Genomic DNA, 14,800 nt, shown 5'->3' on the forward strand with positions numbered 1-14,800 from the left:
GTTATACGGTTAAAAAAAAAAAAATGCTTTATGAACCAAAAACTATATTGTTTTATCAAAAATTGGAACAGACCCAATTGAATTTATATGGGTTTGGGTATCAAAATAATTGATTCGTTATACGGCTTTTCGCTTTACGGCTAACTTTTTCGAAACGTATCTAGGCCGTAAAACGAAGTATGGATATATATATGTGTATGTGTGTGTGTGTGTGTGTATATATATATATATATATATATATATATATATATATATATATATATATTGAATTTTTTCCAAACGTTTAGCGGAGTCGAAGAAAAGCGACTCGCATGCACGAACTGTGTGTACACGTGTAATGCATACAGCCTCGTAAATGATTCAGAGAGAGGATCGATGGGAAAGCGGTGCTAATTCCAGTCCGGCGTATCTTCGCTACGTACGCTTCGCGATATAATGGGCGAGCGCGTAGTTGTAGTAATACGTCGTATCGATCGTGCCGCGAACTTCGAGGAAACAAACACGTTTCACCGCCGTTTTCTTCTTTTCTTTCGCGGTTAAACTGTCGTGGTCGAACCTTCGAGAACGAATCCAATTTAGATCTATCGGTTGTATCTATTATATCTTGGGGTAAAAAAAAAAAAAAAATTCGAAGCATCGTACGATTGTATCTTATAATAATAAGTTTATCTAGATGTATCTCGAGCTCGAATAATTCGAAATAACTTTTATACGACAGGGGGATGAAACGATGTCGAACGCATATTTTCGAGTAAAAAAATTCAAAGTGTACATCGAGGCTTGTATACCGCGCGTTTCGACTTTTTCTTTCTCAATGCTACGTATATAATATTTCGTAAGGACACCAAACGATGTTTTCCATTCGACGTAAAAATTCGAAGTATCCAAAGTATACGAAAATGACTTGGTACAACAATATTTATTCGCAACAAGATTTAATGTATAATTTTAACGTTTCTCTTTCGATCGATCATAAAATAGCATTTTTTCCCCTCTCTTTCTCTCTCTTTTTCTCTCTTTGTGTCCGATCTATTCGCGGAAAACGTCACTGGCGACCTCATTATCGCTCGACGCGTAACCTTGCGGCGATTTCTTTCTTTCTCCCGAAAGAAGAAGCAGCAAGCCGTTTAATTTAAACTTCGTTAATCGCGGTTGACTAATCGGAGTTACGGTTCGAGATCCAAGTTCGAGATTTTTTTTTTTTTTTTTACGATTCAAGGTTAAATAAATTCGAACCATCGAAACTTATCAATCGAGTCTAAGAATTCTATTTTAGAAAAAAAAAATTATTTCAAATCCTCCACCAGTTTGATAATTTCGTACGAGTGTAATCGTAGAAATTTTCGTCTTCTCTTCTTTCGAATCTGACAGAAATTCTATTTAAAAATTAACCCATTGTTGTTGTTAAATTTATCCATTGCAAAAATGATTCGTTCGATAATGATCGTCTCTCTCTCTCTCTCTCTCTCTCTCTCTCTCTCTCTCTCTCTCTCTCTCTGTTGACTGTCATTCGCGCTTAATCGCGCTCCATCGGCGTTATCGATCGTTGAAACGGGTCAGGTACATTAGTTACAGAGGCAACGGGACTCCCGTGTCCACGTATTATTTACTTTCCCCCACCAAAACGTGTCATTATCCACGTAACCAACGTCTCTCTCCGATTTCGGTCTCCGTGCCAACTTTTTTTCTCAACTAACTTCGCCGCTCCCGACATAACGACTTAACGGCTCGAAAATTTTCCACGAAGGATTGGGAATAACAGAAATCGAGAATTCGGGACGGAACAAATTTTCTGGCGCGTAAAAAACGTTGTTTTTGAACAATTTTTTTTCCACTTCTCGCTTCTTTTTTTTCGTCGAATCGCGGAACGATCTTCCAAGTGATAGGATAGGTGGCCTATCCTACGAGTAGAAGAAATTACAGATGCGAGTGACAGCTGGGTGGAAAGGTGTCGTTCGCAGGGAATAAAGAAAAGGAGGGGGGGGGAGGGACAAGTGACGTCACGTCCCCTCGTGGTACCCACATCATCTGTCGCCCGTGCGCGTTGCGGAACCGTGTGGTTCGGGACGAGGAGAAAGTAAAGAGAAAGAGAAATATCGAAGAGGAGAGATGCTCGATAGATCGTTTCGAGGATAGTTCGCCCTCTCGGCGAGAATCACTTCCTTGCCTCCTCATCCTTGCCTCCTCATCCTTGCCTCGCCCTTCCTCCTCCGCATTCCTCGTCCTCCCTCGTCCCGTATTCCGGAATCGAAGGTGTGCGCATCTCTCTCTCTCTCTCTCTCTCTCTCTCTCTCTCTCTCTCTTTGCTCCCTCGTGACCTCGATTTCCAACGGCTCCTCTGATAACGCCACCCCCTCCCCCTCTTCCTGGCCGCTCGCTGCCAGCTGCTCCCGTTTCGAGTCCATTCGATTCAGAGGTGTTGCGAGAGGGTGTCTCGTGTCTCGCGCCGCACTCGAGATTCTGAAACTTGTTCGAGCGGAAGGGATATTCAGATATTTCGGTTGAATATTTACCTTCGAGTTTGAGGAGGGGGAGGGGGAGGGGGAGATCGAAGCTTGCCAACGTGTTACTCGAAGCGAAGAGGGAGTTGGAAGATTCATCTTCGATTTAAAGATCGGGAAGAGGAGGGGGAGAGTTGATTAATTGCGGGGAGGGGAGATTCGAGGAAGAAATTATGTGTATATATATATCGAGGATCTCTTTTAATTAGCGAATTAGAAAATCTTTTTAAAAAATTTTTAACTAAAGGTATTTTCGATACCATCCAATTCAAGGAGAATTCGTCCACGAAAGAATCTTTCTTTCGCGTTTTGTCGAAGATATTTCTTTCTTCCCCTTTCATTTTTGGATGGAAGAGGAAAAATGGAGATTGTTTGTTTCTTTAGCTTTTAAAACGCGATTTAAAACGCGCGAGAGGAATTAATCGTTGGCGTGGGATGGAGAAGAGTAGGGGGGGGGAGGGCACGTGCTGCACGCGTTCGAAACGCGCGCGTTTCCTCTATCGCCACGGACGATAAAGAGCAATCGATGGGGGGAGCTTTCACGCGAGGAGGAGGAGGACGCTCGACGCGGTGACCGCCGCGGTTTCCGGCCCGTGGTCACAGGACAATTATTTTCCCGCTCCCCTCGGCAGAGATATTACGCTTTTTCCAAGTATAGAATGCGCCTTCCCCTCCCCCTCCCCTACACGCTTCGTTTTATTAATAACAATCGAAGAAACCTCCATAATTCCCCCTCCCCTCCTTCTCTCCGCCTTCTTTCCTCCGTTGTGAAAATTTATTCGAAATTCTTTCTTTCGATCGAAAATAAAGGGGAAAATTGGATCGATGCTAATTACCGTGGTGGCGAAATTTCTGGCGAATCGAAGAATATTTATAACGATCGATGTGATATCTGACTGATACGGTGAAGAGTATAATTTTATTAAGAGAAAGAAGACGCGTATTATATCGCGAATAATATAATATAGGACGAATCGTGTTTGACCGTTGGCTCGACGGTTGTTGACGAGTCGAAGTCGCGATAATTTTTTCTTTCTTCACGCCTCGAAGGACGCTTGGAACGTTCAGTTTAGTTTACTCTCCTGGTAAAATAAATACAAGTTCGACCTCGAGGTTAGGATATTAAACTCGATCGATTTTTGGAATTTATTCGATTATTTTCGTTTCTTATTTCGTCGAAACACAGGAACATTAGCACTCATCTAATTGAAAAATATTCGATCTCAAAGGACATCGTTTGAAATCGTTGAATTCGATTTCAGAAAATGTACAACTTGGATCTCAAAGGATTTTAAACTCGATCGAGTAGAATTTGCTCGTATATTCCTCTGATAAAAAATACAAGGTACAACTATATCTTCGATTTTCCAGGATTTTCTCGATTCTCGAGCGAGGAAGACGAAGGTGAAAAATAGAATTTATTCAATTATTTTCGATTCTCATCATAAAACAAGAACCGATTCGCACTTAGATTCTAATTAAAAAATACAACTATACATACTTCGAAGAGATATTTGAAGTCTTAAACTCAATCAACGAATAGAATTTATCCTTGCAATAAAAAAATACAACTATCGATCTCGAAAAGAGATCTTGAAAAAAAAGATGCTCGAAGGATCATCTTATTACTGCTTCGACAAATTCGTTCGCGATTATTATTTTCGATGCTCGAGTAAAGGGAGTGAGCAGGGGTGAGGGAGGGAGGGGGAAGACGGGTAAGCGGTGTTGGGAGCACGCGCCGAAACGCGATACCTACCGCCTCGAAGGAGGCCATACACATCGCACGCTCCTCGCATGTGCGAATCGTGCGTGACGCACCACCAGCGAATTCCGCTCGTCTTGAATTCCCTTGTCAACCATCGCCCTCTCCCCCCCCCCTCTCCACGGCACATCCTGTGTCCTGTGGCTTCGCCTCCCCGGATCCCGTTTCCACCTTCCGCCTTCCCCCTCTCGAGTACGCAGAGCACTCAATGCAAAACGCTCGTTTCGATGAAAAATAAAAAACTCGTATCTCGAAGGATATTACCGATCGAGTCGAATTCGCTCGAAACTTCAGCTTCATTTTTCGATTTGAATAGGAGGCCGATCTTATATCCAACGTTTATTTTGATTTTTCGATGATCGGTCAGAAGAAAATTATATATACGTTTTAATTCTTGCAGGATTTGGTTTAATTTCTCTGGTATTGTTACGGACGAGAAAAAAAAGAAAAAGAAAAAGAAGAGATACATTTTTTTTGGAAACAATTTACGCGATATTTTGCTCGATTATCGCTCGATGCTCGCCGTGCGAACAAAGGACGTCCAGTTCTGTTTTCATCGTCTCGTTACACGAGCGAATCTCACCTCTCTCCTATCCGTCGGTCTATATCCGTCGAAGCGATCCTTTTTCTCCGACGAAAAGGTCAGAGGTGTTGTTCCACTCGCTTTCGCAACGAGGCTTTTTTTCAACGAGACTCGAAAGATTTAGCGTTAGTTAGATTTTTTTCATCTCGATTTTCCCTCGACGTTTTTTAAATTAGGCAATAGTCAGATACGACAAGAGAGATATTCGAAGTAACTTTTGGACAGATCGATCGATTAACCGCGTTGGAAAAATTTCTTCCAGTAGTACAAATTATTTTTACAACGGATAGTGTTATATTTTACATTCTCTTGTTACATTTCTCAACTTAGTTTGGATTAACTAACCTACCTTGATGGACATCGAAGTTTGAAAAATTATAACGAAACGAGAGATCGAGAAACGGGTTCTCCCTTTCCGATTCCTAGATCGGATAATCACGAAAAGGAGAGGGGGAGGGGGGTCGAAGGTCAGGATTTTCGACGCGACAGCTGTTCCAGAAAAGGTGCTCGTCGCATCTGCACCTTTCCGCCTCTTCCCCCCCCCCTCTCTCCTCCTCCTATCTAATAGAGCCTTTCCTCTCTCCACCGCCAGTCGAAAATAAACAAACTTGCCTGACCGGGGTCACGATGGGGAGAAAAAAAGAATCGATTTCGAACCGTTTTCGACCCGCTTTTTTCCCGTATTATAATTGAAAATATGTTTAATTAATAACTCTTGTTTCGCAATTGTACTCGTGGTTTGAATTAGTTTCAAATTTCTTCACCATTCATCGTATCTTTCGTATTTTTCTTCTTTGTTTCCAGACGATGTTTTTCACGCGAAAATTTATTATTATTATTCCGATTTATCGTGATAAACGAAATTCTCTATCCGCTCGACGAATAGAAGAATATCACGCGTGATGTGTAACGATATTATCGAGAGAGAGAGAGAGAGAGAGAGAGAGAGAACAAGTTCGAAGAAATTTTTTTTCCAACTCGAGCTCGAGCGCCTCGTTGTCGATCGTAGCGCCGAAGCGCTCCTCTAAATATCTGGGCGGGGCGGAGAGGGGGAGGAGGGGAGGGGCGGAGAGGTGGCGTTATTTGTTCCCGACGCGATGAACAGTTGATTTTTCGCGTCGCGTTCCCGCGAAGGCATTGTCGCGGTCGCTGAAAGCGCGCGGCTCGAATTAAACTTCACTCGGCTCGTTGATAAACGAAAGTCGACACTGGTATGCTTTACGATAAGCCTGTTCCCCTTCGAGCGAAGCCTCGCCGCGGTAATAAACGGTTAACGAGAATTCTTTCGACGCTCGTCGAAATAAAGACGATTCGTAATTCTCGATTTCTTCTTCCTCTTCTTCCCTTGCTTTTTCTCCAGATTGTTTTGTCAACGATCTCCTCGTCGCGCGATTTTCTTCGTTTCCCTTAAAAATATCGCGCATAATATATATATATATATATATATATATATATATATATATATATATATATATAAAGAGAGAGATATATATATATGTCACGAGCCGTTATTTTATTCGTAGAAGAAGGCAGTAGCGACGTCTCGCTTCGCTCCAACGAACGAAATACATACTATACCTCGCTATTACGGCCTTCTCTTTATACGGCATTTCGCCTCTTTTAATTATGGCATTTTCTCGATTTACGGCCCGCAGTGTTTCGTTATACGGCTTTAAAAAAAAAAAAAGAAATGCTTTTTAAATTAAAAACTACATTATCTTATAAAAGATTGGAACAGATGGAATTTGTATGGGTTTCGGTATCAGAATAATTGACTCGTTACACGGTTTTTCGCTTTACGGTCAACTTTTTTTCGAGGAACGTATCTAAAGCGAGGTATAATCGTAAAAATTATCGAATAAACAACGCGACCCTGAAAGTCTGTCCCCTACAAAAGGGATCCCCTGATAGATTAACGGATTTCTCGATCCCGTAAGAGCAGAAAAAGAAAAAAGAAGGACAAATATTTCCTTCCTGAAAGTTTCGCGATGAATTCTCCCTGAAACTGGTTCCACGAGCTGACTCATCCTCCACGTCATTCGGTATACAACACGTCCATGCATGCGCGTGGACGTATTACGAACCGTCTCTGTCTCTCTCACACGCCTATACCTGTATACGCGCGAAGGTGAGAGAGAGCATGACCCTCCTTCCCTCCCTCTCTCTCTTTCTCTCTCTCTCTCACGCTTTCTACCCTCTTTTCCAGCACGTAGTAGACGCAGCGTAACAGGGTGGGAACCGGCTTACTGTTACGAGGCATACATGTCAGTCTGCTACCGTTACGTACGTGACTCGCGTATGTACAGACTGGTACCGTAGCGTGGAAGGGGGATGATTCCACGAGAGAGAGAGAGAGAGAGGGAGGGGGAAGAGGATGAAGAGGAGAGAGAAAAGCTCGACCCTTTTCTTTTCTTTTTTTTTTTTTTTTCGCGACACAGGTTCTCGTTTCGTTTCACGAACACACGGACGCATGCACGCACGCACGGTTAATGATTACTTCGCGCCAAGTTTCCGCGGATTCGCGAGATTCGAGGAGGAGTCGAGATCGTGCGCGAAGACCCCCCCCCCCTCCCCCTCCTCTTCCTTCCCTCCCTCGATCGAGCGGCAACGTTGGATATTTGTTCGTTACGACCGACGATGGTTTCTCTTTTTTTTTTTTTTTCCTCTTTTTTTCTCTCTCCTCGTTTTTTCGAGGTGGAAAGTTGGAGGATGCGAGGATGGTTTCTTAGAGGCGTTGGAAAAAAAAAAGTTTAATTCGATTCATCGCCGAATTGAGAGACTGATATACACGCTTTTTTTTTTTTTTTTGAATCTCTTTATCAGGAGAATGAAACATTTCGTCGAGTAGTTTTTTTAATGATATTATTACGACAATCGTCTCGCTACAACCCAAAGACTCGGGGGGTTGGATTAAACGAGTTAACCGTTTTTTTTAATACCGCTTGTGTGTGTGTATGTGCGCGCGCGCGTGTGTGTGTGTGTGTGTATACGTACAGAAATCGGTTGGTGCGATTCCTTGCCTAGAATTTAGAAAAGAAACGTTCGTCTTTCCGCTTTCCATCATCGTATTTATCGAAATTATCGAGATTATTCGGTGTTTCGAAATTTTATATTTATATATACATATTCAGAAATCGAAAAAAATGCTCTTCTTCTCATCGCTCGAAGAATCGGCCGGAAGTTCCATCACCGGAAGATCGCAGCGGAGGCCTGAGCCGAGAAAAATCTTCAGAAAGAAAGAAAGAGAAAGAGAAAAGTCTGGCCGAGAGGAGCGAGAATTTTTTCTGAACCTGAAAAAAAAAAAAAAGAAAAAAGAAAAGAAAAGGAACGAACCCGTTCCTGCTCGTCTCGAGCCAGCCAGCCAAACGGATAGACAAAGACACGCAAAGACACGTCGATCTACGCACGTCCACGCGATCGAAATTGGAATTGGTTTCGTTCCGCGTTTCTTTCGCCGAATCCCCCCCCCCCCCCCCTCTTAACCCCTCTCCCTCCCCGCGCACGCGTTACGTATTTTATTTTCCTCCTCCTCCTTTTTTCATTTCATTTTCATCCTGCTTCTTCAATGATTTCTTGCTTTTTTCGAATGTATGATTTTATATATTTATTTTTCCTTTCTTTCTTCTTTTTTTTTTTTTTTTTTTTTTCTTTGGAAAGCGATCAAACGGCGGAGTCGAAACGGGTGTCCTCGAAGATTTTTTTTCGAATTTCGAATTTCGAATTTCGAATTTTAAGTTTTGAGTTTTGAGTTTCGAAGACACCCTCCCTCCCCGATCTTCAGGATTTTGAGTTTGTATCGATATACAAGTTTTACCTTTTTTTGACGAGGCGACGATATACCCCCCGCTTTGTGTTTTATGATTTCTTTCACGGCACGTTTTGCCTTTTTTGCCGATTTTCTTCAGTTTTCTTGTTTCGAAACGGAGGAAACGGAGAACGAAGTCACGGAGAAGGAAAACGAGAGGATCGAAACGAAACGGCTCGCCACCCCTTCCTCGGATGGATCTGAATTGGACGATGGATCCAACGCGACGCGGCACTCTCTCTCGCGTTTTTGCAATGAACTCCTTCTTCGAGCAGGCCGCATGGAAGGTTGTTCTTATTGTTCAACTCGTTCCAGGCGGGCTGTTCGAAGAAGAAAGAGAAGAAAAAGAAAAAAATTTTTCGACGAATTTTCGTTCGCTCGTCTCCTTTCGAGAGAGAGAGAGAGAGAGATGGAAGAGGAAGGGGTGAGAGGGCGCGAGGGACGCGAAAGAAATTGCAAGGCCGAGGGTAATCGTGGCCGCCGCATTAAGAGAGAAAGAAAAAAACAAAAAAAAAAAAAAAAATTGCGAATCCATTGAATTTGAAGTCTAAACGAAAGGTGTGTGTCTATCGGTTTGGTTTTAGCCCTGAGCAACTGCTCTGCCGAGAGCGGAGGCGAGCCGGAAGCCATGCTGGATATCCACCACCCAGGAACAGGTCTCGAGTCTCATCACCAACAGTTTCACAACTCATATGGTAATATCGTTAAAATACATCACTACTACGATATTTTTCTCTCTTTTCTTTTTTCTTTTCCTTCTTCTTCTTCTTCTTCTTCTTCTTCTTCTTTCTCTTCTTTTTTTTTCTCTCTCTCCCCCCACCCCCCCAAAAAAAAGGAAAAAAAGAAAACTCGTCCGCGTATGCGCGATCGAGATAAGAACGATGCGATAACGTACGCGAGCACAGCAACAATCGTTTCTTTTAATCATCCCTATCCTCTCAAAAAAAAAACCCTCGAGGATGGAGAATCTTTTTCACCACCTTTTCGAGGTTAAAACCTTTAAAACTTCTCTGTTTCCATTTCGGGCCTTTTTTTCGGCCCGATTTTTCGTTCAATTTTTCTCGAAGAATCCCCCTTCCCTCCCCTTTCTTTCTCTCTCTCTCTTAGAGAGATCGTTTCCGCATTCGTCGAATACCGATTTTCTTCTTCTTCTTCTTCTTCTTCTTTTTCTTCTTCTTCGACGAGGATCGAGACGGTCAAATCTTCGATCAAATCGGTCGCGAATCGTGACGTCGCTGGTGATTTCGTGACGAATTGGGTTGCGACGAGAGGGTGGGGGATCGAACGGATGCCGCCGTTCCATTAGAAATTAATCGGTGTTATTCGGGTTTGGAGAGAGAGAGAGAGAGAGAGAGAGAGAGAGAGAGAGAGAGGGAGAGAGAAAGAGTTAACGCCCTCTCGTGTTCGATCGAAACGAATCAAGGATTCGAACATTCTGGGGGGATCCAGATTTTGTGGGATAAATTTTAAAAGAAGAGGTTTTTTTGAAAGAAGGGGGAAGAGAGAAAATAGCGTCGTTGAATCGAAATTTTTAAACGGGGAGGAAACGAGCGAATCTCTGAAAATCGGGTTTATGTTGTATTCAAAAGAGGAGACGATCGAATTAAATTTGACCCAAAGTGGAGAGAGTTTCTTTACGAGAAGGGGAGGATTTATTAAAATTGTGAAAATGATTGGACCGATTCGGATTGAATTTAACCGATTAACACGGGTTCCTTCTGGGAAAATGACTGAAACCGATCGAAAAATTTACATTTCGAATTTGCCGGATCGATTGATCAAAACCGATCGAAAAGTAAAAATTTCGAAACGATCGAATCGAATTTACCGAACCGATTACTCAAAACCGATCGAAAGATAAAAATTTCGAAACGATCGAATTGAATTTACCGGATCGAGTGACACATTTCTTGAGAAGATAATTAAAATCGAGAATAAAGGACAAAGTTATTTCGAAACGATCGAATCGAATTTACCGAACCGATTACTCAAAACCGATCGAAAAAGAAAAATTTCGAAACGATCGAATCGAATTTACCGAACCGATTACTCAAAACCGATCGAAAGATAAAAATTTCGAAACGATCGAATCGAATTTACCGGGTCGATTACTCAAAACCGATCGAAAGATAAAAATTTCGAAACGATCGAATCGAATTTACCGGATCGAGTGACACGTTTCTTAGGAAAACAATTAAAATCGAGAATACAAAGTTATTTCGAAACGATCGAATCGAATTTACCGGGTCGATTACTTGAAACCGATTACTTAAAATTAAAAAAATTTCGAAACGATCGAATGATCGATTGATCAAAAAAAGCGAGAAATTTAAATTTCGAAAATTTCGATCGAATCGAATTCACGGGATCGAGGAGTGACACGTTCCTTATTGGAAAATAATTGAAATCGAGAATAAGGAAAAGAAAAAAAGAAAAAAAAAAAAATGAAAATTATACGCGGACGGAAAGGGGTTGGAAAAGGGGGATTGGGGCGCGGATTTCGAGACGGAGAAGGAAGATCATCCGCGCGTCATCCGGCACAATTGAATTAATTAATCGCCCTCTCTTCTCTCTCTCTCTCTCTCTCTGCCACCCTCTCCCCCTCCCCCCCGGTTTTCTATCGATCTAGCCGTCATCGAGTCGGTCTGTGAATAATGCGAAGCCCCGCCGAAGGCGCGCAGTATTTTGATCTCCGCGAATCAGCCGAGTTCTTCGGCCTCCCCCCTCCTAGTGAATTTTCCGATCGATCGAAAGATTCAGATTCCAACTCGAGTCGACGATATCGATCCCCTCTCCTCACTTATTTATGAAAAAATTCGAATACATTTTCCACCAACAATTAGGGATTAACAAGATTTCGATCGACTGGATTTAAATATTAATTTAAATCCATACCCGAATTCTGTCCTAGTTTCTTCGATCATCCGATCATTCATTCACTCGTGTGTTCCATTCGCGGTGATGGTCGAAACTCGCGTCCGATTCTCAGGGAAAATATCGAATCAGAAATTCACCCGTTGTTCGTTTTTCTTCCTCGATTTTAATATTCCCTTCGTTAGAAAAATTCATTTATTTATAGGTTTTATATATATATATATATATATATATATATATATATATATATATGGATCTTGAATCGTTTGTATCTTTTTTGAAAATTTACATTATTGGAAAAATTCATATACACACATATATTTAGATCATCGACGAAATATATTTTCCAACGTAATACAGGTTTCAACGAAGAAAAGTTCGCATTCAATTCGCACAATTATCTCCGGCCGAGCTTTTTCAATCAAAATTCAATTTCGACGAATCGAAATATCCAAATTCTCGGCCGTAAAAGGAGGGGGGAAAAAAAGAATAATCGAAATCCGGATAATTTAATCTCCTCCGTCTCGAAATTCGAAATCAAACCCCTTTCCCGGAAAAGGAAACGTACCTACTTTCATTCCAACTTTCATTTTTCCCCGTATCGCTCTAACAGAGAAACGACTCCAAATAGAAGATGGGGAGTGGGAGGGTGGAATAAAATCAGTCTACCTCAAAAATCGGATCTCCATGGGCCGTAGCGGAGTAGGAAGGAACCGATAGTCGTCGTGACTCTCCGATTCGAACGAACGAGAAAGTCTAACGTGCTCTTCCATTCCCCGTCCAAGTTTAATTAGGTGCGCCTACCTATATCTATCTACCTACCCGCCTCTCTGTATGGGTGCTCCACATCGCGTACGTGGACCGATACGTACATACATACATACATACATACATACGTGCGCACACAAGGATCGCCCAGTGGCGCTGTATCGAGGGAAATGGACGTTCGGTTGCGCCTTTGGAGGGAGGGGGGGGGGGCGATGGCTTAAAAGGACTCGACCACCGGTGACTGAGAAGGGTGGGGATGGCTCTTCGGCGCACACGGCGTACGCACACGTACACGTACACAGCCGCGCAAAAGTTGCACGCGATTCTTAACGAATTCATCGACGGATCGTCCCAAGTATCCGTTCCATTTTTTCCCCAAATTAACTTTTGAAATTTACACCGTGGATTTCCCCTTTCTTTTTGAACGCGATAGTCGACGGATCGCGTCGTCTCTTTCGATCCTTTTGATTTTTTGGTTACTCGATCCCGTCTCGTAGAAACGGAAAATTGATATTGTACGGAATGATTTTTGTTAAAACAGGTAGGGATTCGAATTTACGAATAACAAGCGTCTCTTCGTTCGATTTTTTTCATCGAGGCGAGAAAGAAAGAAAGAAAAAGTGGTTCCAAAAATTGTTATTTAACTCTCTCTCTCTCTCTTTCTCTCTCTCTCTATATATATATATAGATGATAGATACTTTTGGCCGGCAGTGTACTCGGGCGCGTTCGAGTGGCTAGATTCAAATGGACTGGTGCACACACGTGTGCATCCTCGGATGTACGTGGGTGGGGGGGCGGCACGGGGGCGGAGGATGGCAGAAATGGACCGTTGCCTCGAGCACGAGTCGCTGCTATGTCACTGGGGGAGGAGGGAGGAGGGGGGGGGGAGTGGAGAGGGGGAGGAAGGGCTCGACTTTTGTACACGTCAGATTGAAATTTAGCGTAGGATTTGAATGAGGAAAGGCCGAAGAGTAGCGAGATTACCTCCTCCTCCCCCGTCTCCCGCTACTCTCCACGCGCCTCGTCCGACGTTTTTCGTCCGACTTAGCCGTCGCTTCGACGCCGATCGATCGATTTTCTATTTTTCTTTTCCCTCTCTCTCTCTCTCTCTCGCTCTCGCTCCGCTTATCTCGAAGAGAAAGCCCGTCATCGGAGCCCGTCTCTCCTTTTATTCGTCGCTATGATCCTTCTTCTACGGGGGTAATGGGCGCCTTGATCAACCTTGGAAACTTTTTTTTCCTTCCCCTCGCTACTTTTTTTTTTTTTTTTTTTTTTTCTAGAGAATAGAAGCTCTTCGAGGCGCTTCGTTAGGTTGTACGAAATATTTCGAAATATTCTTCGACGAGTTGCTCGATCGATCGATTAACACTCGATAATTCGAAATTTACGATAATGTTCGAGACTCGTCGAAATGTGAAGATCCTTTAGATTTACGAGTTTTAGAATCGTTCGTTATTTAATATTCAGATAGAGATGTCTCTAATGATGTCTTCGAAATAATCGAAAATCGTCCATTTCACGCGATATCTTTCCTATTCATACACACACACACACACACACACACACATATATATATATGTATATACATGCATATCGGTAAAAGAGGAAACTGGAACTGGAGAATTCCTCCAGTTTCGAGGTTATCGAGTTGTCAACCCCTCTCGACAAATATTCGCCTCTCGACTAATAACGAAGTTGGGGGGGGGGAAATTTCAAAAACGACCCCCCTCCCCTCTCCCCACGTTATCGTCCCTCCTCCTTTCGATCTCTACGTTTCTCGAGGCGAGTTTAGAATCGAAGTCGAGGACATTTTTTTTTTTTTCTTTTTTTTACTTCTCTCCTCGATTCGTTTCTTCGATTCTCGCGAAGTAAGAAGTGGGGGAGGAGAGAGAGGAGCAGACCTCGATATCGAGAATCCCTTAAACTTTTCGCGGAAAATTCGCGTCTTTTGAAACTGGCTCCAATTAACCGGCCGACGTGTTTCCTAGGGGAAAGTTGGCCAGGTTGGGGGAGGGGGAGGAGGTTTGGGTCGGAGTTTAAGCGGCCTGCCTTAATTCGCAGGATTCGATTCGTGGGAATCGAGAGGGTTGTCCCGTGCTGGAAAGTTTCGAAAGAGGGGAGGGAGGGAGGGAGGGGGGGGGGTCGGACACATTCGTCTAATCAGATCAATTTTTCGATAATGAATCGTCCGCCAGGGTGGTGGAGGAAAGTGTTGCTCCTCGCCCTCCTCGAAAGGACAGCGTCTCGAAAGTCGTTAATGCCTTTAGAGGCTGTCCGTGTTTCCTGGATATCCGATGACCGACGAGGGGTCGGGGAACACGCGGCCTCGTCGTCGAATTTTTCTATTCCATTTTTCGACGATCATCGTTTTCGACGATGATCTTCTTTATTTTTAGAATTTTAAAACTCAATTTTCTCCCCTCAAGGTTTTAATTTTCGATCGATATTCGAGATTCGTATATTCTTGAAAGGGTGTGCTATAAAATTCAGGAGCATCGATCTCGGC

General features: G+C 43.0%; 1 protein-coding gene across 1 annotated transcript in view; it reads left to right on the forward strand.

Moving 5' to 3' along the window:
* LOC100868982 (uncharacterized) overlaps positions 1–14,800 on the forward strand; it is a 62,420-nt gene that overhangs the window by 4,958 nt on the left and 42,662 nt on the right. The window contains exon 2 of the mRNA XM_012483851.3: positions 9,236–9,346. Coding sequence (XP_012339305.2) covers positions 9,236–9,346 — 111 coding nt within the window. The remainder of the gene's footprint in view (positions 1–9,235; positions 9,347–14,800) is intronic.

The sequence above is a fragment of the Apis florea genome, unplaced genomic scaffold, assembly GCF_048593485.1.
Source record: "Apis florea isolate Af1SG1 unplaced genomic scaffold, ASM4859348v1 contig_2411_pilon, whole genome shotgun sequence".
Lineage (NCBI taxonomy): Eukaryota > Metazoa > Arthropoda > Insecta > Hymenoptera > Apidae > Apis > Apis florea.